We start from the raw sequence: 25,675 nt of genomic DNA, 5'->3' as shown, positions 1-25,675 counted from the left end.
TGTTCCACCAGAGCTACGGACTACCTAGCGGGCTTACCGGGGCTCTGGCTCGAAAAGCAGGAGAAGGAAAAGGGTGGTTTTTAGTCAGTAAGAGTCTGACACTCCCTCTCACATCACCCAAGGCATGAGAAGTTATTGGAAGATTTACTCCCTCAAAAAAAAAAAAAAAAAAAAAATTGGAATAAGCACTTATTCCAAAATGTAGCTCATAACTACATTACACATTGCTGTGATTGACTATTCAGGAGAATAGTGCTTCAGTATTCCATACTTAATATAATATTGCCATTATAATTTCTGAACCAACTTCATTGTTTGGAAAGGTGTACTATTTTAACGAACCAAGTTGTATGTTGTACGGTAAGACAAACCAACCAACGAACCTACTCTAAATATAATGTTCACCTTACTTTTGGTATGGGAATCTATATTCAACTGTACAACTCTATAGTAAGAGACCCCGCAGATCGTATCACAATCGATTAATGAATTAATTAATTAAGCGATTAGAGCGTTTTTTTCCGCATTTTCACGCACACGCACCACGCTAGCAATACTGTCACTGACTAAATCGAATAAGTCAGCGGCTGGTAACCAATAAAATAAAGTCGGTTGATTTAATCATAAAAGTACACAATTTAGTCTGCGGGGTCTCTAAGAGACCCCGCAGACATACAATTGTAAGTTGGCCAACTATCGAACGACTAAATTGTGTACTGTGTGACTAAAAAAAACGCTCTAATCGCTTAATTAATTAATCGATTGTGATACGATCGGTGTCCAATTAATTAGTTGGACAAGATGTGCGGGCTAGCATATGTCACTATACCTATTCGTATACATACTCTGCGATTTAGTCGGCCAACTTGAAATTGTAAATCTGCGGGGTCTCTTATTCTGTACATTGACAATGTTAAAAAGTAATTAGAAGAGTGTTACCAGAAAGATGATAATGCCAAAAATGTTATTAAATTATATTACCAAGCCAGCCGAACTGTTGTAACAGAATGGTCATTATGTTCGACAATATATAGTTACTGCACGAAATATTCCACCGTTTTGGTCATGAATGTCGTTTTCGTGGATTACGAGGGTTATAAAACCGATGGTGCTGTCATAATGAAAAGACAATAGTTATACAGAATGATGGTTTTCGTCAAAAATAGTTTTACAGCTATTCGTCATATTTGTTTTTTGTGAACGAGTTGGAGTGCCATAAGAATAAATAAATAAACTTTATAAAAGTTGGTATTTATATGAATTTTATTCCTGTAAAAAATCTATTATTTCATTCAAACCATATTAGGGTATAGTACTATAAAAATAAAAATATTTCGGGGACAAACTAATCCCATGTTGCCTGTTTTGGGGTGGAGCAAGCCATCCCAATGTCAAATCTGAGCTGCTGTATAGGTGCGAAACTTGGAAGGTCACCAATACCAAGTTTTCGTTAACCGCTCGCGGCTTACTTTACGTTCTCGGAGGTTACTGACTGGGGACCATCTTCAGCGTAGGACAGGCGCCATGAGTGCCCGATCTACCGCTAGGTAGATCAAACTCCGGAAGTGGGGACGAATTGGCCACACCATACACACACAGAAGGGGGCACGAGCTCCCGTCGGATCTTGTGACCCACATACCTACTCAAGCCTGGGAATGGAATCTCCAGGAGAAAAGGGAGCGTGTGGTCGACCCTGCCAAAGCTGGCTTCGCAGTGTTGGTAGAAACGGAGAGCACTGGATTGTCGAAGAACGAGGCATATAGTAAAGCTCAAAGCCCGTCGCGACGGAGGACTTCTATAATATAGGATAAAGTATTTAAAATACACTCAAATTTTAATCATATTTTATTTTAACAACAACAATAATTATTATGTAAAATGTACATTTAAATTACATAGTTAATACGTAAAAGCATAATCGATCACTTTGTAGACAAAATGCAATAATATATTCAACAACCGATTGGCAACTTGTGTGTTTGTTCATTATATTGACAATGTTGAGGTTTTGTCACATTTGGTGACAATCGCTTATAATAATAACTATAGTTTTCTATGGCCACACATTTCATAAGTGAATTCTGATTTACTTATTTCCAATATTAACAATCTTTGTTCAATGAAAATTAACATTAATCATTTACAAAATATTCATCTTTACATCAGGTAAATGCTCATTATATCACTTAAACGCTATAGCTACCGGTCGGCACCTCTCACTTCATTGCGGCATATATTCATGAATCAAGTTAATTACACTTGGCCATATTATCATTATTTAACATTAAAATCTAAACCACAAACAAATTCTAAAACTTATTACGTAATGAACAAAACCCTAATTTTACAAAATGGCAGCTAGTCAATATTGAGTCTTAGGAACTTTTTGTAAATCACAAGACAAATAATATGACGAAACGAAAATACAACATGTAGTATAGTCTGTATAGAGATCCTATACAATGATAGCGCAGTTTGATAAGCAGCTTACTCGTAAATACGGCCAAGCGCTGCAGCAACCCTAGCGCCTACCTACCTATACATATATATACAGCAGCGCTCGGAGCACCGCGTCCCTGCACCCGTCCCCCCTCCCCCTCACCGCGCTCGCGTAGTCGACGACTCGTCGCTTCCTTCAGAACAAACGGATACATCATAATGTGCTCACTACATACACTAGTAGCAGATACATACATCCAATTTGTGAAACACAACATAAACACCAACAAGTCGGCATTGCAAAAGCCATGCACAGTGTTTTAGAAACCCTTGGGGAGGACATTTTTAGCTAATAGCGTATATCGATGTAGTTAGTCCTAATAACACTAATTGCAAAAGAAACCCCATGTCAATTATTTTTAGTTTTCGAGAAAAAAAATACTAAAGTTGCTAATTCGGAGTGTGGATTAAATAGGATTTTTTAAAATTTTTCTTTTATCTTTAAAATAAAGAGCAAAATTTGATATCCGGATTTTATCACATATATTTATGTGTTATTCAAGCTTTACAACACGTATGAATTGTAACTAGGTACAAAGATATTTCCAAAAAATCCAATTTTAGTTTCTATTTTTTATTTGTTTATTGACATAGTTTCCGCACGAAATCTTCATGGTAAATGATAGTTGGCCTTTTGTACTATGTACTTAAATTAAATCAGCCACATAATCCGTGGTATTACAAAATTATGTACAATTGAAAAAAAATCTAAGCGCCTTTATTATTACAAATAGCAAAGTCAACAATCAGCACTTTGCTTTTTAAATGATACAATAATTTTATCTAGAGAAGTCGATATTTAGATAAAATTATTCTTTCGTTCTTTTGGAATTTGTGTTATTAGGACTAACTACATCGATATACGCTATTAGCTAAAAATGTCCTCCCCCAAGGGTTTCTAAAACACTGTGCCATGGTTTAAGCTCTCGAATTATAAATAGTCTCACGTTCGCTCAACATGATTTTGCTTGATTTTCATTTAGCAAAGGTAGGCTGACGTTTGGTATTTAAAGTTAGTACAGATGGAGTGTAGGTTAGTCTAGTGGTGAGTACGACCCCGCGTCACCGTACCTACCCACAAGGCATCGAATTGCACCCGTTTGTTTTGATCACCGTGACAACCGGCATATCTTACTTGATTATTAAATAAAGTCGAAATTATTCGAGATTTTGTATCATTTCAAGAATAATTTAGATTAAAGCTCTTGAAAATGAAATGTTAATATTCCACATTGTTGTAGTATAGTGCATTATGTTTATAAGTAGTATAGAAAATAAGTCTTATATTTGTACACACATTCACTACACCCATTGTAACTACATTGTAACTAAATATTTTAGTTCAGACCATTACCCGCAGTATCAAAGATTTGTCTATTTTTTATTAGCTGCAAGTTACCCGTGAATTATAAATTATAATATACATATTAAACTAGGTACTGCGAAGCGATTTCACCCTTTACTGGGTTCCTATTGATTGTATGTATGCGGAAGCGGAATAGCTTATACCCCTCCTCGAGACTGTCCAATACAAAAAATATTATTCCATGCGAACCAGTAAATGAAGCTACAGCGGAGCATGCGCGTCACCTGCGGTCAGTGGAAGGGCAGCGCCAGGCTGTACAGCGAGGGTCACCGCCGCGCCTCCGCCACGTACACCGACACCGTGGAGTCCTTGGAGCCCACGCCCAGCGCGCAGCGCAGCGGGTGGAAGGCCAGGCACGACACCGGCCCGATGCGCGCGCCCATGAAGCCCTCGTGGAACTTTATCGTGTTCAGCGGCGTGCCCTTCAGGTCGTAGATGCTGATGCTCTGGTTCACCGAACCGCTGCAAACAAACGTACCGTCAGCGCGCTCCGCGGCGGGGCGGGGCGCGGGGCGCGGGGGCGGGGGCACTCACCAGGCCACCAGGTCGCACAGCGGGTGCACGTCGATGGCGGCCAGCGGCGCCGGCGCGCGCACGGTCTCGAGCGGCGCCATCTTGCGCGTGTCGTAGACGCGCAGCTCGCCGTCGCTGGCGCCCGTGACGAGCAGCGCGCGGTCGGCGCGGTGCGCGGCGGCCAGCACGGGCGCGGCGTGCGGCGCCAGGCGCCAGGCGGGCGCGCGCGCCGCGGCCGTCCCAGGCGCGCACGCTGCCGTCGCCGAAGCCGGCCAGCAGCAGGTCGTCGGCGCGCCACAGCGCGGTGGCGGCGGCGTCGCTCTCGGTGGGGATGTCGGCCTGCAGCAGCTCGGCCTCGGCGTCCCACAGGCGCAGGCGCGCCGAGCGCCCGGCCAGCGCCAGCGAGCGCCGCGCGCCGCACCAGCGCAGCAGTGTGCCGGGCGGCGCGGGGTACGCCGCGCCCACTGCCCACAACATCCGGATGATACAAAACGACATATCGACAACTATTAGCTTTCAACAAACTTTTACGAAACGGATTTGAGTGATTCGAAGTAGGTCGATGTGCTATCGTGTTGATATGTTGGGCCAGCGGTACTCACGGCTAGCGTCCTGCTTGGTCCGGTTGCTGGCCTGTCGGTCCTCGGCCGAAGCGAACTGCTCTGACACCAGCTGCGCCAGACCTGCACGTCAAGAATCGAAGGAAACATTATATTATTAGGGACCATTTTTTCAAAAATGGGTTGATACAGCACGAAGTGATTTTGTACTCGGTGTATAGCAAAATGCGCAGCTCGAGTTAGTGAATCGATTTTATGATCAAAAATGGTAGTGACATGCAAAGTAAAGAAAGCAAGTGGCGACGGTACGCACTGTAGACGGCCTGCGCGGGCGGCGGGCGGTAGTCGGCGGCGGCGGGCGCGGCGCTGGTGTCGAGCGCGCGCCAGGCGGAGAGCAGCGCGGGCTGCGCGGCGCTGGCCCCGGGCCGGTAGATGGCCAGCTGCCCCGTGTGGCCCGCCACGGCCAGCAGCGCGTGCGCGTGCGCGTTGAGGTAGGCCAGCGCCGTGATGCGGCCCCAGGCGGGCTGCCAGGCGCCCACGCACAGCTTGGCGGCCGTGCCCCAGTCCCACACGCCGAAGTTGTGGCGGAAGGCCACGGCGGCGTGCTGCTCGTACGGGTGGAACTGCAGCACGCCGGCCGGCAGCGGGCAGCGCGAGTGGAACGCCGCCGTCTCCAGCCGCGACACGCGCGCCGCGCTCAGCCCTGCGACACGACACCCGCGATTGTATGAAATACACCGAGCCCCCTTTTCTCTGTCGTGTAAAGAAACCATAACGCAATTCTCTATGTTTGTTTGGAGAAGTAACGGAATCATAGCGCGATCATATTTTATAATAAAAATAATATTATTATTTAAAGTTGTCAGGGCGCTAGATAGATGGCGGTGAAATCGAGATAGATCGCGCTATAGTTTCTTTACCTCAATTTGGTTAGGTTCAGCGTCAATTTGACGTCCGTCGGTCGAGTACAAACAAACCCCCTAGCGGGAAAACATTGGTAACAATAAAGTGAGTGCAGTAACAGTGGTGTTTGTGTTTGTGATTATATCTAACCCCCTGAAGCCGACCCTTCGAGTTCTGTTCAATGTTATATCGTGTACGATTATGGAGTCACATTATTATTTAAGGCGTATGTTATTGTCAATGCAAAGTGAAAGTACAAAACATATAAATACGAACTCCAAGCGCCGTATAATGTGTGTGGCGGGGTACCTTGTGCGTGCGCGCGCAGTCGGCGGTTGCGCGCGGCCCGCCAGGCGCGCTCGTGCAGCGCGCGGCTCTCCACGTCGTCGCCGGGCTCGCCGCCCTCCCCGCCGTGCTCGGCGCGCGCGAACTGCGCCGCCGCCCACTCCACGAACTGCGTCGTCACGATGGCCTTCTTCACCGGCTGACCTGCGCATGTATATCGGATGTGTATTGCACGCGCCGCGCGTGGCCGGCGCTGGCTGAGGCGCGGTACTGACTAGAGTTGGACGAGGTGGAGTCCCGGTCGCGGTGCGGCACGGAGTCCTCGGAGGCGGCGTGCGGCAGGCGCGCGGCGCGGCGCGGCGCCGGCGCCGGCGAGGCGGGCGCCCGCGAGCCCGGCGACGGCGGCAGCGAGGCCGGCTCGCGCCGCGACAGCTCCAGCTCGCGGCCCACGCTGTCCACCTGCAACCAGCGAGCACTGCACTCTCCACCCCGACACACTGCTCTATGGTCCTCGACACCCGGTCACAGTACCCACTTACCGACCTCGACTTCAACCCTTTAAACATCCCATTCGGTATTTAACAATATCTCATTTTAAGCTGAAAAATATCTTGTGGTACCCCATTCCCCACACAGCCGAATGGTTGTGTGCTCCGTTATTGTAATGAAGTCATAACTGGAGAAAAGTTTCGAGTAAAATAAGATGCCGGTTACAAAGTCCTAAGAATGGAAGAAGTGATTTAATGTAGCATTAAAATAATTTTGTTGCAGTAAATTATTTGTTAACGACGTGTGTTACCTGGTTGGCAATGTAGTTAATAATTTCGTTGGCCATCTGCGAGACCTGTGGATGCGGCTCGCGCGACATCATGGTGAGGATGTTCCACAGCTTCATGTACACCGAGCCGAACCCTGGCGGACAGAAGGGCCTCAGTACAAGGACACTACACACGGCAGGGTAACTTGTGATGGTGGTGGGGGTGGGGGTAGAGGTGGGACAGTTACCGATGGAGGGCAGCGCGAGCGCGGCGGCGTGTCGCGCCAGTGCGTGGTGGTGGGGGTGGGGGTAGAGGTGGGACAGTTACCGATGGAGGGCAGCGCGAGCGCGGCGGCGTGTCGCGCCAGTGCGTGGTGGTGGGGGTGGGGTAGAGGTGGGACAGTTACCGATGGAGGGCAGCGCGAGCGCGGCGGCGTGTCGCGCCAGTGCGTGGTGGTGGGGGTGGGGTAGAGGTGGGACAGTTACCGATGGAGGGCAGCGCGAGCGCGGCGGCGTGTCGCGCCAGTGCGTGGTGGTGGGGGTGGGGTAGAGGTGGGACAGTTACCGATGGAGGGCAGCGCGAGCGCGGCGGCGTGTCGCGCCAGTGCGTGGTGGTGGGGGTGGGGTAGAGGTGGGACAGTTACCGATGGAGGGCAGCGCGAGCGCGGCGGCGTGTCGCGCCAGTGCGTGGTGGTGGGGGTGGGGTAGAGGTGGGACAGTTACCGATGGAGGGCAGCGCGAGCGCGGCGGCGTGTCGCGCCAGTGCGTGGTGGTGGGGGTGGGGTAGAGGTGGGACAGTTACCGATGGAGGGCAGCGCGAGCGCGGCGGCGTGTCGCGCCAGTGCGTGGTGGTGGTGGTGGGGGTAGAGGTGGGACAGTTACCGATGGAGGGCAGCGCGAGCGCGGCGGCGTGTCGCGCCAGTGCGTGGTGGTGGGGGTGGGGTAGAGGTGGGACAGTTACCGATGGAGGGCAGCGCGAGCGCGGCGGCGTGTCGCGCCAGTGCGTGGTGGTGGGGGTGGGGTAGAGGTGGGACAGTTACCGATGGAGGGCAGCGCGAGCGCGGCGGCGTGTCGCGCCAGTGCGTGGTGGTGGGGGTGGGGTAGAGGTGGGACAGTTACCGATGGAGGGCAGCGCGAGCGCGGCGGCGTGTCGCGCCAGTGCGTGGTGGTGGTGGTGGGGGTAGAGGTGGGACAGTTACCGATGGAGGGCAGCGCGAGCGCGGCGGCGTGTCGCGCCAGTGCGTGGTGGTGGGGGTGGGGTAGAGGTGGGACAGTTACCGATGGAGGGCAGCGCGAGCGCGGCGGCGTGTCGCGCCAGTGCGTGGTGGTGGGGGTGGGGTAGAGGTGGGACAGTTACCGATGGAGGGCAGCGCGAGCGCGGCGGCGTGTCGCGCCAGTGCGTGGTGGTGGGGGTGGGGTAGAGGTGGGACAGTTACCGATGGAGGGCAGCGCGAGCGCGGCGGCGTGTCGCGCCAGTGCGTGGTGGTGGGGGTGGGGGTAGAGGTGGGACAGTTACCGATGGAGGGCAGCGCGAGCGCGGCGGCGTGTCGCGCCAGTGCGTGGTGGTGGGGGTAGAGGTGGGACAGTTACCGATGGAGGGCAGCGCGAGCGCGGCGGCGTGTCGCGCCAGTGCGTGGTGGTGGGGGTAGAGGTGGGACAGTTACCGATGGAGGGCAGCGCGAGCGCGGCGGCGTGTCGCGCCAGTGCGTGGTGGTGGGGGTAGAGGTGGGACAGTTACCGATGGAGGGCAGCGCGAGCGCGGCGGCGTGTCGCGCCAGTGCGTGGTGGTGGGGGTAGAGGTGGGACAGTTACCGATGGAGGGCAGCGCGAGCGCGGCGGCGTGTCGCGCCAGTGCGTGGTGGTGGGGGTGGGGTAGAGGTGGGACAGTTACCGATGGAGGGCAGCGCGAGCGCGGCGGCGTGTCGCGCCAGTGCGTGGTGGTGGGGGTGGGGGTAGAGGTGGGACAGTTACCGATGGAGGGCAGCGCGAGCGCGGCGGCGTGTCGCGCCAGTGCGTGGTGGTGGGGGTAGAGGTGGGACAGTTACCGATGGAGGGCAGCGCGAGCGCGGCGGCGTGTCGCGCCAGTGCGTGGTGGTGGGGGTAGAGGTGGGACAGTTACCGATGGAGGGCAGCGCGAGCGCGGCGGCGTGTCGCGCCAGTGCGTGGTGGTGGGGGTGGGGGTAGAGGTGGGACAGTTACCGATGGAGGGCAGCGCGAGCGCGGCGGCGTGTCGCGCCAGTGCGTGGTGGTGGGGGTAGAGGTGGGACAGTTACCGATGGAGGGCAGCGCGAGCGCGGCGGCGTGTCGCGCCAGTGCGTGGTGGTGGGGGTAGAGGTGGGACAGTTACCGATGGAGGGCAGCGCGAGCGCGGCGGCGTGTCGCGCCAGTGCGTGGTGGTGGGGGTAGAGGTGGGACAGTTACCGATGGAGGGCAGCGCGAGCGCGGCGGCGTGTCGCGCCAGTGCGTGTTGGTGGGGGTGGGGTAGAGGTGGGACAGTTACCGATGGAGGGCAGCGCGAGCGCGGCGGCGTGTCGCGCCAGTGCGTGGTGGTGGGGGTGGGGTAGAGGTGGGACAGTTACCGATGGAGGGCAGCGCGAGCGCGGCGGCGTGTCGCGCCAGTGCGTGGTGGTGGGGGTGGGGGTAGAGGTGGGACAGTTACCGATGGAGGGCAGCGCGAGCGCGGCGGCGTGTCGCGCCAGTGCGTGGTGGTGGGGGTGGGGGTAGAGGTGGGACAGTTACCGATGGAGGGCAGCGCGAGCGCGGCGGCGTGTCGCGCCAGTGCGTGGTGGTGGGGGTAGAGGTGGGACAGTTACCGATGGAGGGCAGCGCGAGCGCGGCGGCGTGTCGCGCCAGTGCGTGGTGGTGGGGGTAGAGGTGGGACAGTTACCGATGGAGGGCAGCGCGAGCGCGGCGGCGTGTCGCGCCAGTGCGTGGTGGTGGGGGTAGAGGTGGGACAGTTACCGATGGAGGGCAGCGCGAGCGCGGCGGCGTGTCGCGCCAGTGCGTGGTGGTGGGGGTAGAGGTGGGACAGTTACCGATGGAGGGCAGCGCGAGCGCGGCGGCGTGTCGCGCCAGTGCGTGGTGGTGGGGGTGGGGTAGAGGTGGGACAGTTACCGATGGAGGGCAGCGCGAGCGCGGCGGCGTGTCGCGCCAGTGCGTGGTGGTGGGGGTGGGGTAGAGGTGGGACAGTTACCGATGGAGGGCAGCGCGAGCGCGGCGGCGTGTCGCGCCAGTGCGTGGTGGTGGGGGTGGGGTAGAGGTGGGACAGTTACCGATGGAGGGCAGCGCGAGCGCGGCGGCGTGTCGCGCCAGTGCGTGGTGGTGGGGGTGGGGTAGAGGTGGGACAGTTACCGATGGAGGGCAGCGCGAGCGCGGCGGCGTGTCGCGCCAGTGCGTGGTGGTGGGGGTGGGGTAGAGGTGGGACAGTTACCGATGGAGGGCAGCGCGAGCGCGGCGGCGTGTCGCGCCAGTGCGTGGTGGTGGGGGTGGGGTAGAGGTGGGACAGTTACCGATGGAGGGCAGCGCGAGCGCGGCGGCGTGTCGCGCCAGTGCGTGGTGGTGGGGGTGGGGTAGAGGTGGGACAGTTACCGATGGAGGGCAGCGCGAGCGCGGCGGCGTGTCGCGCCAGTGCGTGGTGGTGGGGGTGGGGTAGAGGTGGGACAGTTACCGATGGAGGGCAGCGCGAGCGCGGCGGCGTGTCGCGCCAGTGCGTGGTGGTGGGGGTGGGGTAGAGGTGGGACAGTTACCGATGGAGGGCAGCGCGAGCGCGGCGGCGTGTCGCGCCAGTGCGTGGTGGTGGGGGTGGGGTAGAGGTGGGACAGTTACCGATGGAGGGCAGCGCGAGCGCGGCGGCGTGTCGCGCCAGTGCGTGGTGGTGGGGGTGGGGTAGAGGTGGGACAGTTACCGATGGAGGGCAGCGCGAGCGCGGCGGCGTGTCGCGCCAGTGCGTGGTGGTGGGGGTGGGGTAGAGGTGGGACAGTTACCGATGGAGGGCAGCGCGAGCGCGGCGGCGTGTCGCGCCAGTGCGTGGTGGTGGGGGTGGGGTAGAGGTGGGACAGTTACCGATGGAGGGCAGCGCGAGCGCGGCGGCGTGTCGCGCCAGTGCGTGGTGGTGGGGGTGGGGTAGAGGTGGGACAGTTACCGATGGAGGGCAGCGCGAGCGCGGCGGCGTGTCGCGCCAGTGCGTGGTGGTGGTGGTGGGGGTAGAGGTGGGACAGTTACCGATGGAGGGCAGCGCGAGCGCGGCGGCGTGTCGCGCCAGTGCGTGGTGGTGGGGGTGGGGTAGAGGTGGGACAGTTACCGATGGAGGGCAGCGCGAGCGCGGCGGCGTGTCGCGCCAGTGCGTGGTGGTGGGGGTGGGGTAGAGGTGGGACAGTTACCGATGGAGGCAGCGCGAGCGCGGCGGCGTGTCGCGCCAGTGCGTGGTGGTGGGGGTGGGGTAGAGGTGGGACAGTTACCGATGGAGGGCAGCGCGAGCGCGGCGGCGTGTCGCGCCAGTGCGTGGTGGTGGGGGTGGGGGTAGAGGTGGGACAGTTACCGATGGAGGGCAGCGCGAGCGCGGCGGCGTGTCGCGCCAGTGCGTGGTGGTGGGGGTAGAGGTGGGACAGTTACCGATGGAGGGCAGCGCGAGCGCGGCGGCGTGTCGCGCCAGTGCGTGGTGGTGGGGGTAGAGGTGGGACAGTTACCGATGGAGGGCAGCGCGAGCGCGGCGGCGTGTCGCGCCAGTGCGTGGTGGTGGGGGTAGAGGTGGGACAGTTACCGATGGAGGGCAGCGCGAGCGCGGCGGCGTGTCGCGCCAGTGCGTGGTGGTGGGGGTAGAGGTGGGACAGTTACCGATGGAGGGCAGCGCGAGCGCGGCGGCGTGTCGCGCCAGTGCGTGGTGGTGGGTGTGGGGTAGAGGTGGGACAGTTACCGATGGAGGGCAGCGCGAGCGCGGCGGCGTGTCGCGCCAGTGCGTGGTGGTGGGGGTGGGGGTAGAGGTGGGACAGTTACCGATGGAGGGCAGCGCGAGCGCGGCGGCGTGTCGCGCCAGTGCGTGGTGGTGGGGGTAGAGGTGGGACAGTTACCGATGGAGGGCAGCGCGAGCGCGGCGGCGTGTCGCGCCAGTGCGTGGTGGTGGGGGTAGAGGTGGGACAGTTACCGATGGAGGGCAGCGCGAGCGCGGCGGCGTGTCGCGCCAGTGCGTGGTGGTGGGGGTGGGGGTAGAGGTGGGACAGTTACCGATGGAGGGCAGCGCGAGCGCGGCGGCGTGTCGCGCCAGTGCGTGGTGGTGGGGGTAGAGGTGGGACAGTTACCGATGGAGGGCAGCGCGAGCGCGGCGGCGTGTCGCGCCAGTGCGTGGTGGTGGGGGTAGAGGTGGGACAGTTACCGATGGAGGGCAGCGCGAGCGCGGCGGCGTGTCGCGCCAGTGCGTGGTGGTGGGGGTAGAGGTGGGACAGTTACCGATGGAGGGCAGCGCGAGCGCGGCGGCGTGTCGCGCCAGTGCGTGTTGGTGGGGGTGGGGTAGAGGTGGGACAGTTACCGATGGAGGGCAGCGCGAGCGCGGCGGCGTGTCGCGCCAGTGCGTGGTGGTGGGGGTGGGGTAGAGGTGGGACAGTTACCGATGGAGGGCAGCGCGAGCGCGGCGGCGTGTCGCGCCAGTGCGTGGTGGTGGGGGTGGGGGTAGAGGTGGGACAGTTACCGATGGAGGGCAGCGCGAGCGCGGCGGCGTGTCGCGCCAGTGCGTGGTGGTGGGGGTGGGGGTAGAGGTGGGACAGTTACCGATGGAGGGCAGCGCGAGCGCGGCGGCGTGTCGCGCCAGTGCGTGGTGGTGGGGGTAGAGGTGGGACAGTTACCGATGGAGGGCAGCGCGAGCGCGGCGGCGTGTCGCGCCAGTGCGTGGTGGTGGGGGTAGAGGTGGGACAGTTACCGATGGAGGGCAGCGCGAGCGCGGCGGCGTGTCGCGCCAGTGCGTGGTGGTGGGGGTAGAGGTGGGACAGTTACCGATGGAGGGCAGCGCGAGCGCGGCGGCGTGTCGCGCCAGTGCGTGGTGGTGGGGGTAGAGGTGGGACAGTTACCGATGGAGGGCAGCGCGAGCGCGGCGGCGTGTCGCGCCAGTGCGTGGTGGTGGGGGTGGGGTAGAGGTGGGACAGTTACCGATGGAGGGCAGCGCGAGCGCGGCGGCGTGTCGCGCCAGTGCGTGGTGGTGGGGGTGGGGTAGAGGTGGGACAGTTACCGATGGAGGGCAGCGCGAGCGCGGCGGCGTGTCGCGCCAGTGCGTGGTGGTGGGGGTGGGGTAGAGGTGGGACAGTTACCGATGGAGGGCAGCGCGAGCGCGGCGGCGTGTCGCGCCAGTGCGTGGTGGTGGGGGTGGGGTAGAGGTGGGACAGTTACCGATGGAGGGCAGCGCGAGCGCGGCGGCGTGTCGCGCCAGTGCGTGGTGGTGGGGGTGGGGTAGAGGTGGGACAGTTACCGATGGAGGGCAGCGCGAGCGCGGCGGCGTGTCGCGCCAGTGCGTGGTGGTGGGGGTGGGGTAGAGGTGGGACAGTTACCGATGGAGGGCAGCGCGAGCGCGGCGGCGTGTCGCGCCAGTGCGTGGTGGTGGGGGTGGGGTAGAGGTGGGACAGTTACCGATGGAGGGCAGCGCGAGCGCGGCGGCGTGTCGCGCCAGTGCGTGGTGGTGGGGGTGGGGGTAGAGGTGGGACAGTTACCGATGGAGGGCAGCGCGAGCGCGGCGGCGTGTCGCGCCAGTGCGTGGTGGTGCACGTTGCGCGTGTCGGAGAGCGCGTCCCAGCCCTGGTCCACGCGGCCGCCGCGGCCCGCCTCCCTGCGACAGAGTGCTCTGTACGGCCCGCCGGTACCTCCGGGGAGGCTGCGCGGGCCGCTACTCACCTGTCACTCTTGCGCACTCTCTCCTGGATGTACACCGCGATAAAGTGTTGCTCAAATATCAACACCATCCATTGAATAGCTGGAATTCAAAATCAATTAAAAGTTGCCATTTTATACAGTCATTTAGTCGGAAATATACTTGGAATGTTTTCTGGGTTTTGAATTCTGATGTGCTCTTTTCGAATTTCTATTTTGCCACCTGTACCACTTGTGTGCTATGCACCGCTCGCGTCGCTGCCGTCTTGGAAAAATGGCGGCCAATAACAGCTCTATTTCAATATATAGGGTGACTGTTAATAAGTGACCATATTTTATTAGATAATAACACGTAACTGTTCTCATGATTACAAACAACTTTCCTAAAGAAACTTTTGTATACTCATTAGTTTTATCCTAACAATAATTTTTTTCCGGCGCATTTTACGAGAAAATACTATATAGTGTATTTACCTACTACATTTTTATATCACGACAGTATTTTCTATAATTAATAATAAAATGTTGGTGACAGAGAACGCTCTGTACATTTCCATGAGCATTTAGGAAAAAGAAATCATTTTCATGCTACGTGGAACTAGAGCAAGCGGCGCGATTTTTCATCGTATTCCTTTAGTGTGCCTAATGCACATGCGTTACTGATACGCACTTTTGAAATTTTGCATTATCTCCTCCCTTTTGCTTTGGACCTAAAGCCTTCAAGCCAATAAATTCAATAAAATAAAAACGTTTTTTTTTCTTTTAATTTACATATCTATACTAATATATGAAGCTGAAGTGGTTGTTTGAAAGCACCGATATCCGGAACTACTGGTCCGATTTGAATTTCAATCCAAATGTCATTTATCTCGTATTAGGCAAAACGGTAGTTACCGGCGAGGATCTCGTGTCGCACGAGCGGCGAGGCGTCGAGCGGCAGGCGCGCGGCCAGCTGCACGCCCACCTGCTGGTCCAGCGCGTTGGCGTGCTCCGTGCGCGCCGCGCCCGCCGCCACGAAGCTGCCCAGCGCGAAGGCGGCGGCGGCGCGCAGCTCGGGCTCGCGCCGCGTCAGCAGCGGGAACAGCTTCTCGTGCGCCAGGTCGCGCACGCCGGCCCAGCGCGCCGCGTCGTAGTGCCGCCACAGCCGGCCCAGGCACACGCACGCCCACAGCGCCAGCCCGCAGCACCCGTCGTTCAGCTGCTCCAGGCACACCGAGATCATCGAGCCCTGCGCACACCCCGTCCGTTCAGCACTCACGATGTCACGGACACACACAACTTCGTATTTTTAATAAGATTCCACGAAATGTTCATCTATACCTACTATACTTACTTACATCGAGCTAAAGAGTTTGTTCGAATGCCCTACTCTCCGGAACATAAATAGTCCTCACATAAATAATGTACAGGTACTTATTACGAATGACTTCTCTAGTAAGAAACACCAAAACAAAATGTTTATTGTCCATAGTACAAAATGCTATGATAAATTATGATCAACGGACGCTACCGACGAACCGGCTGGCGAGTCTAATAAAACCTTATATTTACCTTTGTAACCCCCTTGCGAGTGTGTCAACAGGTTTCACTCTGTTAAAGCTGTGAGAATGGTTCGCGAGTGTAAATGTCGGGTCGCGGTCCCTGAAAGGTAGCGAGTGCTCACCTGCAGCGCGGCCTCCTGTCCCGCGGGGTAGTTGTCCACGATGCCCGCCAACACGTACGCCGCCAGGGTTCTGTGCTCACTCTGTTGACCATACCTTGCAACTTGTAATGTCTACTATCTATATTAATCTAGTAATCATTGTATAACTCTGTCCTAAAACATACGGCGAACTCGCAGTGGGACTGTCCTATCTCAAGTCACATACTTCACATAGCTAAGTGGCTAACTGACGTTAAGATATTCTTTATTTATAGAGCTTGCGTAACCTTATTATGTTCCTAATAATTTGTAGCGGTGGGCGCGGTACACAGAGTAAACAATTAGAGTTAATTTGTTATTTTGTAAGGGTTGCAATTAATAATGAAACAACACGCTGTAGGTATCTAGGACGCGGTGCCCAGGGGTTTACAATTGGTTAACTATCGGGCACGCAGTACTGCATTCGTGTTCTACTAGGACACACGGTTGACATTAAAATTATATTAACAGATTTTGATTTTGATAAAAGAAATATTACTTTAAAATATATTATATTAACGTAGAAATGAATTAATACTATGGATTACTTATTTTCAAATATCACATTGCCATTCATTGTTATGACATTTGTCATTTGACATGACATTGGCAAGCATACATACATAATATGGCATTTATAGCAGTAGATATAGTACGAAAACAGACTCACGTCAACTGACGGATCTTGCAAGACGGACAGAAAGTACTTGTGTCCTTTCGCATTGACCAGGTCCACTTGGCAGCTCTGTAACAATACATAATATGCTTATATTCAGTGGCTTGTAGCCGCATGGCTCTCATGCATTGTAGCTGCATGTATAAACGTGTGTCGGTTTACTAAATATCATGGCACACACAGGGAGATAGGCGGAGCGGTCACTCCAAGTGTAAAATAATGAAGTAGGGGATTGAAAAAATGCATAGTTACAGGGTCGACGGCGATGATCTTGGCCCAGATGTAGACCATGGAGGGGCGCAGGTCGGGCGCGGAGGCCTGCAGCAGCTTGAGCATGTAGGGGAAGATGCCGACGTTGAGCACGGCGCGCGCGGCCCACGCGCCCAGCGCCAGGAAGCGGCACAGCAGGCGCAGCGCGCGCACGCGGTGCAGCGTGCTCAGCAGCACCTGCAGCACCATGGGCAGCTGCGCCGGCGCCGCGCGCGACACGCGCCACTTGCCCAGCTCCAGCCACACCTGGAAGGCCGTGAGCTGGTCGCGGAAGAAGGGCGAGTGCGTGTACTCGGCCGGCTCGGGCCCGTGCAGGCGCGGCAGCTGCGCCAGCGCCAGGTCCAGCGTGTGCTCCCAGGCCGCCCACAGCGGGTGCGCCGCCAGCGACGGCAGCGCGGGCGCCGACACGGGCGTGCAGTTGTACGAGCGCAGGATGCGGTCCGCCAGCAGGAAGTTGCGGCACAGCGACGCCGTCAGCAGGTCCGCGCGGAACAGCTGCTGGAACAGCTCCGGCGACAGCGAGCTCCAGGCGATCGTGTCCGTGATGGCCGTGAAGATCCAGTTGAGCTCGCCCAGCATGGTGCGCCGGTCCGTCACCTGGCCCGGGATCCTGCGCGGACACAGTGCGTTAGTGGGGGGCGGGGCGCTGCGCTACGGACGCTAGGCGGGCCAGTACTTGTCGATGAGGTCGTGCACGTCGGGCGGCGCCACGCGCGTGCGCTCGCGCAGCACGAACCACTTCATGGCCATCTTGACGGGCGTGGTGAGGCAGGCCGTGAACAGGTCGGCCGGCAGCTCGGGGTTCATGGGCAGCGACTGGCCGGCCGCGCACGCCGCCAGCTGGATGCAGTTCTTGTACGACACGGGCGGCGGCAGGGTGGTGCCCTCCTCCTTGGAGTTCACTTGCGCCTGTCCAACAGACCGTGAATGAGAACGCACGCGCGCACTGGGGCCGCGGCGGGCTCGGCACGTACCTCGTACTCGCGCTCGTGCTGGTCCGCGAACTGCTTGAAGTTGTCCACGATGACGCCGGCGTTGGAGCAGTCGTACACGTACAGGGACGGCGCGCCCATCCACGTCTGCAGGTCGTACATCGACAGAGGGATGTATTGCGTGTACGCCTGGCCCGCAAGAGTTGTACGGTTATTAGAAACAGTTTCAAAAACTTTAGTAACCAAAATCCACTAGGTTGAGTCGAGTTACCCTGTTGAACACCCATATCTCCCCCTGCGCGGTGGGCTTGGGCACGCCGTGGCCGTTGTAATGGAACAACACCCGCTCGTCCTTGGCGTTGCGACGGAGGGAACAACACAGCTTCTTCACCTATAAACAGGACGTAACAAACATTCAATATGTACCACACTCACGTTAGCTGACATACAGATCAAGTAGGTTTACTATTTGTGTAAACAATTGAAGCGACTGCCGAGCAAGGGGTCTGGTTTGTGGTATTTATAAAAAATGGATTGCAAATGCACGCGTAACCTGTAACACAATACAAGTCCGAGAGAATGGACCTTCTGTGACGAGTGGAGTGTGGTCGGTCGATGCGACGCGTGGCCATGTTCAAGGATGAGCTCATACGCTGAAGGTCGTGCGACACGCCCTCACTAATTATTAGTTAATTATCGCTCACCAAACGCCGACACTCAAATATTTGTGGGTTCACACTATTTAAATACAAAGCTTTGTTGTGTTACATTTTCCATGGATCAGTATCGATATTAGTCAGTACAGGTGACCATATAATAATAATCTGGCATACTTCTGTAGGCACACACATTCATAAATAAAAATGGTCACTTTAGCCAAGCACCGCAAGTGCAACTCCTGTAAGCCAGGGTGTACGACGGAGAGCACGCATTGACGCATTGAAAGATAGAGTACCTCATCGCTGGTGGGGTCGAGGCTCTGCTTGTAGCGCGCGCGCGGCTGCCACCGCTCGTACTGCGACTGCAGCGCGTGGCCGATGCTCTCCAGCGCCTTGCTGGCGGACAGCGACTGCGGGTCTGCACATCGAACGATCGATCATCTGTACATAGTGCTGCGTGGATTGCGCTAGCCTGTTACTGCGCGAGTGCGCGGTCAGTGCGTCTCACGCTCATATATTTTTACACTGACAAATCTCACTGAAAGTAACTCCTGGTTCTATATTGTATAAATCTCGTAATAGTTATATACTTAAATAAATATTATCCAATGGGCTTGTAGTAAAGTACGCTCCTAAAGGTATACTGTAAAACTTGTATCTCACGCCCGAAATATCACCGTAACACTAAGGTTATCACTACTTGAAACAGCTTGTAAACAATATTAGATAATTGCACTACTTTAGAGAAATCATCGATGTTTTTACTATAATAATTATGACAATTTCGTTAGCGTTCCCGTGAGATAAAAAATAGCCTGTGTTTTATTCCAGACCATATTCTACCCTTATTCCAGAATTCATCTCGATCCCTTCAGCCATTTTGACATAAGAAAGAAACAAACAATCATACAAGTTTCGCGTTTATAATATTAGAAGAATAATATAAAATACCTAGCAAAGCTATAATTACTGGACGTACAGAGTAGTGACCTGTACCCTCAGACAATACTATAGTCAAGGCTTTGTGATCTACTTTTCTTTTAGGATTGCGGAGCAGGATAATATTCGGACAGAGGTGTCGCCTCATTTTGAAATTGGATGAAGATAAAAATAACATGTATCATTCACAAAGTTACAAGCAAAAAACAGCGCCAAAAGCTATTTTATTTCATCTTACTTTTTACTGCTTTATTATAAATGCGAAAGTGTGTGTATGTTTGTTACTCAATCATGTCAAAATGGCTGAAGGGATCGGGATGAAGATTGGAACAGGGGTAGATTATTGTCGGGTATAACAGACAGGCTACTTTTTATCACACGGGAATGCGGGCGTAACCGCTGACATAAGCTAGTTTCTTTATAAAGTCGGTGAACTAGTATAGATTTAATGGTAAGCAATGGATGCAAGGAAAGTGGAGTTATTACATAACACAAGAGGAGTTAAACACAATATGTTGCCAGTATTTTAAGGATTAGGAATTTGAGGATATATTTAAAATAGTCTAAACTTGGCGGCCAAAGGTTATAAAGGTCTCTTCAAGAATGAGATTGTGAGTTCCTGATGTTTTAACAAAATTCTTGTACTGTGTGTGCCGCTACCTAATTTTAATTTTGAATCAGGAATGAATTAATGATTATTATCTATAGAATTTGACTACCTAGTAGAAATCGTAATTGATCCCTATGTGGCAAATAATCATGGAGCCCTCTTGCAGTCTCTCCTGGAGAAGACAAACGAAGGGAACTCAAGTCCCTGGTCTCACATGGGCGTGAAGGGGAGAATATTATTTAACTTGTGGTGATAAATTGAAATAAATTGTCAAAAGCAAGTAAATAATTAAATGTGTTGTAAGTCGAGAAAGGTTTCGAATAAATAATAAAAATACTGAATATTTGTATTTTTTTAAATAAATCCTTAAATACTGATGTTTTAAATATGTTTAGAAATATTCGGTATTTATTCAGTACTTATCCAAAAATCGGCGATCTTTAGTTGTGAGAGAAAAGACGAGAATCATTGTTTATGAGTTTTGTTTACACATTGACTACCTCATTGATCAAGTGGTCGCAAGTGTGGTTATCGAGCAAGGAATCTTAAAATCGATTCTCAGGTCGAACAATGGTTTATTCGACATCCACTCAGTGGTATCACCCAGCAGCATATTAATTAGTTACTGAAGATTTATTTGGATTTCGATTTATTTTGATGACTGCACGGTTGGCGCGGTGGCTGGGCAACTGGCTGCCGTGCAACGTGTAGCGGGTTCGATTCCCGCACGGAACAACTCTTTGTGTGATCCACAAATTGTTGTTTCGGGTCTGGGTGTCATGTGTATGTGAAATTGTATGTTTGTAAACGCACCCACGACACAGGAGAAAATCCTAATGTGGGGCAACGTTTTTTAAAAACAAAAAAAAAAAAAAATTTTCAGTACAAGTATCAAGTCCACATAGTGTAGTGTAGAGCAATATGTTTTCCCTTATTCCTCAGGACTCATTTATACTAATACTATAAACTTGAAGAGTTTGCTTGTTTAAATGTACCTATCTCCAGAACTAGTGTGGTTGAATTGAATAATTATTTTTGTGTTGAATATTTCATTAATATAGGAAGGGTATAAAACTTCATGCTACTATTAATAGGAGCCAAGCAGTGGGTGTCAGAGTGTACAATGTACATGTGCACCTTTGCAGGGTTACAAGTGTGATGTTGTGTATAATGTTGAATGTGGTGATTTATAACAAATTGGTTACTTACCGATCCAGCATTCAAGCCTGGCACATGGTTGGGTTTTAACTACATCTGGAGGATCCACTCCCACATTGAGGCACAGCACCAGAGCCACACAGTGGGTCTTGTACTACACACATAATTATATATCAATAAAAAAATATATAAGATTTTAAATAAAAAAAATTACATAACTATTAAGGGTGCTTTCCACCAGAGATACTTATACTATGTACCTATGCTGTGAGGATATCTTAGCTATGCTGCAGATAACTATGTGGCTGATTCCACTGATACTATGCTATGTAGCGATGGGAGGAAGATGCGCAGCTTGAGTATGTGATGTATCAATCAAACCATGAGTTTGAATGCAAGCTATGAATTTCATAGTTTGCATCCATACCATGTATCCATAGCACACATTCATGGCACACATCCATAGCATGCATCTTTCCATATAAAATACATCTTAGTTGAGTCTGTATCCACCTGTGCTAATCTGTGTGTAGCAATGAATGTGATTGGTGGGTAAGGATATCTAGACACACGGCAGTGTGTCCGCCAAGTTCGAGCAAAAAAACCGACACACCGGCCGTGGGTTATATTACACGAACCATTTCGGGCCAAGTTCGACCCACCTATAACTCAAAATCTATTTTATCTACGCATATGAAATTTCTAGTATCTGTCGAGATCTACTTACTTATCTAAAATACAAAATTTCATTAATGTACCTATTGTAGGTCTTGAGATATTGACGTCAGAAAATCGCTATTTTTACTATACACTCACTGACTGACTGACTCACTCACTCACTCACTCACTCATCAAAAACCTAGACCACTTCCAATGGTCGTATTGACTTGAAATTTGGCATGGAGGTAGGTCTTTAGGTCAAGGTAAAGGAAAAAATCTGAAAATGGCCAAGTGTGAGTCGGTTTTAAAAATAATGAAGGTGTAAATTCATACCCCTAAGGAACTAAAACAAAAAAATTATCTATATCTTCAAATGGTCGTACCGACCTAAAATTCGTTACGAAGGTTTGTATTTAGTCAAAGTAAAGTAAAATAATAAAAAAAGAAAATAAACCTTACAAAAATAAATGAAATCCCACCCAAAACATAAATGTGAAAGGCTGCCAAGTTCGATAATATTGGAATGCTTCGCCTATAAAAGAAGTGAGATCTAAATAAGTACCAAGTTCCATACACAGACCTCAGTTAAAAATGATATAACTTGGCAAGTTTTAATAGAAAATTTTATACTTGACTCATTGCGTTTAGTAGGTTTATAACAAAGTGTGTGAAAACTTGCCAACTTGTTATATCATTTTTAACTGAGGTCTGTGTATGGAACTTGGTACTTATTTAGATCTCACTTCTTTTATAGGCGAAGCATTCCAATATTATCGAACTTGGCAGCCTTTCACATTTATGTTTTGGGTGGGATCAAACGCATCCACAGCAACATAGCATAGCACATCTCTGGTGGAAAAGCACCCTAAGGGGGTTGCTTTAAGGTAACCACAAAGTTAACATGTTTTTAAGTTTGTTGCAATTTGCACCTGGGTATCAGGTGTCAAATGTACCATTTTAGTAAAAACTAGATATTATTCTGTGAAACCATGTAGCAGTAGCTAGTGTTGAAAATAGAAAAATATGTATTATAATACAATCAAGTAACCCCACTTAGCTCTATTCAATTACCATGTAACTTGGTGATCATTTTATTGCAGGTAAATGGGAACGAAAAACATAATATGTGACTGATATAATAGGTAGCAAGAACAGTATTGAGGAAACTCCTTCAAATATTTATACAAACACATATACAGTAGGAACTCGATTATCCGGCTCCCGGTTATACGGATTCGCGATTATCCGGACTACCGACTCATTATATTAAAATTACCTACAAGTCGAATTTATGCAACGTAACGTACATGTATGTATGTAATCTAAGAAGATGTATCTCATAATAATTAATAATAAACATTGATTTTCATTCATATGTGTTTGTTGTTTTTAATAAATACATAACATCGTATGTACAACATAATATGTATGCACAAAATTCGCTTTTCTTCGTAAATTCGATTATCCGGATTTTCGATTATCCGAATGCCTAACGACAATAATTAGACCGGTTAATCGAGTTTCTACTGCATAGTGATTGGTTGTTAAACTTTTCGATTCATCCTACTCATATAAAAATTATTAGTTTATTTATATCAGCCAACAATATATGACTATTGGAACAAGCCAAATATTTTCAAAGAGGAATTTTCTGTGTCGTTGTTTATCAACAATCTTACAAGATATTATTATGTATATTTATTTACATAAATAGGTACACAATAAGAATTATATTGTGTTATGCAACAAGCATTACGCTTGATGCGTAGGAATATTCTTTAAAACATCATACACACTAAAAACCATAGGAATGGCTACAAAAATCACAATAGCTAACTACTTTCACAACAAAAACAAGTAGTATTTTTTTGTAATGGTAGTGTACGCTGAGCTAACAAAGCGTTCATTCAACGAACCATGTGCGTTTGTTGTCATCGTAATTACGTTACTATCAGCTACGCATTAATGTTGTACACACGTTATCAATTGAAAGTCATTGCCTCACCTTCTCTTTGACTCTCCATGTATGCTCCACACGCTCTGCGCCTTTTATAGGCTCAAGGTGTCTAGGTTTATCAAAACAGAGTGGTAAATCCCAATCGTCGTCGGAAGAAATATCACTGTCGCCCTGAGCACTGTTTTTCTCCTCATCTTTGACCGTAAGATAAGGAGGCATTTCTGTCATTTTCACACACCACTTTATCACAAAATTATCAAATTACACTGCTTAACGAATGCGAACACTAAAAGAAAACATTTTCAAAACCTCACAGAGTCATGTGCGCGTCCATTTTTCTACCACATGGGAATAAACAATAAATTTGTTTTCCATTTCACGCTAAATAATCCATTTCAGTCAAAAAGAGTAAATGATTATTTCTGAAATTACTAAACAACTGATTAAAAAAAAATACTACTTATTTTCTCTTCAAAGATATGATGAGAATCTAATAACTTAAATTAATTCCAAATTAGATATTTTCAATGGATGACTATTATAAAGTGTGAGTGCAAAGGAGTGTTATTTGTCTTCGTTCATAATAATTTCGTGTTATGTACATAATATTCTTGTTTAGATTCCAATTAGGTATTTATTTTGATTCTCAATTATTAGTCATGATTATATTTTTATATTCAAATAAATATATTGTTTTTATATTATTATTCATGATAAAATTTTGTGAACCGGCAGCAAAGAATATATGTATAACTCGAGCGAGTTAACTCTGTACCTCGCGTCGATGACGTCAAAATGTATGCGGAAAAAAAGAATTGTGTACTACTAATAGTTTACTAAACAGATCAATTTTCTAAAATTATATTTTGTACCATTTGTAGTATAAAATTAACTAGGTAACATTTATGGTCGAAACATTTTGTGTAAAATTGTAGATATATGGTAGGTATATTTAATAAAATAAAAAAACGACGGTTTCTTTTTCTACTCACATTTATTTTATTGTGTTTTCTTGGATAACAAAATACTGCGAGGACACGGTCGAGCATACGGTGGCGGTGTGCCCTGCATGGGCTGGGTACCGTCGTGTCTTTGGGGATGTGGTCAGCGACGGCGACCTCTCGCGTCCGGCATTGATTCAGGTCGTGGTTAGGAGCGAGGGGGAATGGGATGCCGTCATCGCAGCGGTAAGTTCCCTCTTTAAGGAGTGGCTAGAGAGGCGCCACGGCGTCCTCACCTACCGCCTGACGCAGGTGCTTACCGGACATGGGAGTTTCGGTAGGTTCCTGTACCTTATTGGGCGGGAGGAAACGCCCGCGTGTCATCACTGCGAGGACCGCCCGGAGGACACGGTAGAACATACGGTAGCGGTGTGCCCTGCGTGGGCTGAGCACCGCCAAGTCCTCAGGGATGTGGTCGGCGACGTAAGTGCGGGTCTGCGGACGGCGAGCAAGGGTAGCTCGCCGCCCGACCAGAACCAGACCCGTGCGCGCGGCGCGCCGCGTTCCGCGCGCTCCTCAAAGAGCCATCAGACCACCACAGATGGGGCCCAGTAGGGCTGATGCCTGATCCAGAGCTGCGGACTACCTAGCGGGTTTACCGGGGCTCCGGCTCAAAAAGCAGAAGAAGGAAAGGGGTGGTTTTTAGTCAGTAAGAGTCTGACACTCCCTCTCGCCTCGCCCAAGGCGGGAGAAGACATTGAATGATTTACACCCCTCCAAAAAAAAGTGTCGTGTCCAAGGTGGGAGAATGAACTGGATGATTATCCCCTTAAAAAAATGGGTAGCATAATATGCAAAATCAACATTAAATTACGATAATATAAACTGAAAACTTTACAAATTCATGGAGGTCCCTCAGCTACCAAGTTAAGGGTGCAGACGCAATGGATAACTGTAGCTACTTGGTGTTAGAGCTTAAACATTAAAAAAAATATAAGTTTGTCGATCATACCAATTTTATATTATGTCTTATACTTGCTGCTACGGAACCCTTCATGGGCGAGTTCGACTCGCACTTGGTCGGTTTTTTAAACGTTTTATGGAGGTAGATAGATCTGATGTCGGATGCGAGTATCTGATAACGGAGCAGCATCTAGACGCCAGGACTCCATAAATAAAGAAGTTAACAAGGAGAACAGGGGCCTTAGTCTGCTATTACAATTGTGTCACAATGGTCAAGCTATACAATATAGATCCATCCCTCTTGCACTGCTCCGTGATCGACCATTCGTATAGCTCCATCCTTCTTGCACTGCTCAATGATCGACCATTCTGACACAATTGTAATAGCAGACTAAGGCCCCAGGTTTGTTTTAAATATTGCGTTGTAGGTCAGTGATCCGTCAGATTTCAGCAGTGTTAGAAATGAGAGGCGTCAGAAGTTTGATTCAATCACCTTGAC

General features: G+C 51.4%; 1 protein-coding gene and 1 long non-coding RNA gene across 35 annotated transcripts; one reads left to right on the top strand and one right to left on the bottom strand.

The window, feature by feature from the left end:
* Nucleotides 1-1,830: 1,830 nt before the first annotated feature.
* Nucleotides 1,831-23,639, bottom strand: LOC118264499 (regulatory-associated protein of mTOR). The gene is given in 21 exon segments (XM_050704790.1): nucleotides 1,831-2,634; nucleotides 4,091-4,328; nucleotides 4,401-4,600; nucleotides 4,602-4,843; nucleotides 4,982-5,062; nucleotides 5,253-5,642; nucleotides 6,152-6,331; nucleotides 6,403-6,586; nucleotides 6,927-7,039; nucleotides 13,574-13,689; nucleotides 13,755-13,833; nucleotides 14,625-14,958; nucleotides 15,394-15,474; nucleotides 16,082-16,156; nucleotides 16,340-16,967; nucleotides 17,034-17,266; nucleotides 17,332-17,478; nucleotides 17,561-17,680; nucleotides 18,245-18,366; nucleotides 20,707-20,809; nucleotides 23,321-23,639. Coding segments are annotated over 20 exon segments (3,804 nt in total). The 5' UTR covers nucleotides 23,501-23,639; the 3' UTR covers nucleotides 1,831-2,634; nucleotides 4,091-4,132.
* LOC126912487 (uncharacterized) lies at nucleotides 7,048-13,625 on the top strand. 34 transcript variants are annotated; one of them, XR_007707214.1, is made up of 8 exons: nucleotides 7,048-7,199; nucleotides 8,308-8,387; nucleotides 8,763-9,144; nucleotides 9,451-9,610; nucleotides 11,329-11,482; nucleotides 11,784-12,165; nucleotides 12,472-12,551; nucleotides 12,780-13,472. It is a non-coding gene; the product is annotated as an uncharacterized LOC126912487 (long non-coding RNA). The 34 variants fall into 34 exon arrangements; XR_007707212.1 differs by having other exon boundaries at nucleotides 12,706-13,472; XR_007707216.1 differs by lacking the exon at nucleotides 12,780-13,472 and adding an exon at nucleotides 9,759-9,906 and having other exon boundaries at nucleotides 9,451-9,530; nucleotides 11,409-11,482; nucleotides 12,472-12,727.
* Nucleotides 23,640-25,675: the final 2,036 nt, after the last annotated feature.

Source organism: Spodoptera frugiperda, chromosome 26, assembly GCF_023101765.2.
Source record: "Spodoptera frugiperda isolate SF20-4 chromosome 26, AGI-APGP_CSIRO_Sfru_2.0, whole genome shotgun sequence".
In the NCBI taxonomy this organism is placed as follows: domain Eukaryota; kingdom Metazoa; phylum Arthropoda; class Insecta; order Lepidoptera; family Noctuidae; genus Spodoptera; species Spodoptera frugiperda.
Note: the sequence above shows the minus strand (reverse complement) of the source record. Positions and strands in the feature narration are given on the sequence as shown.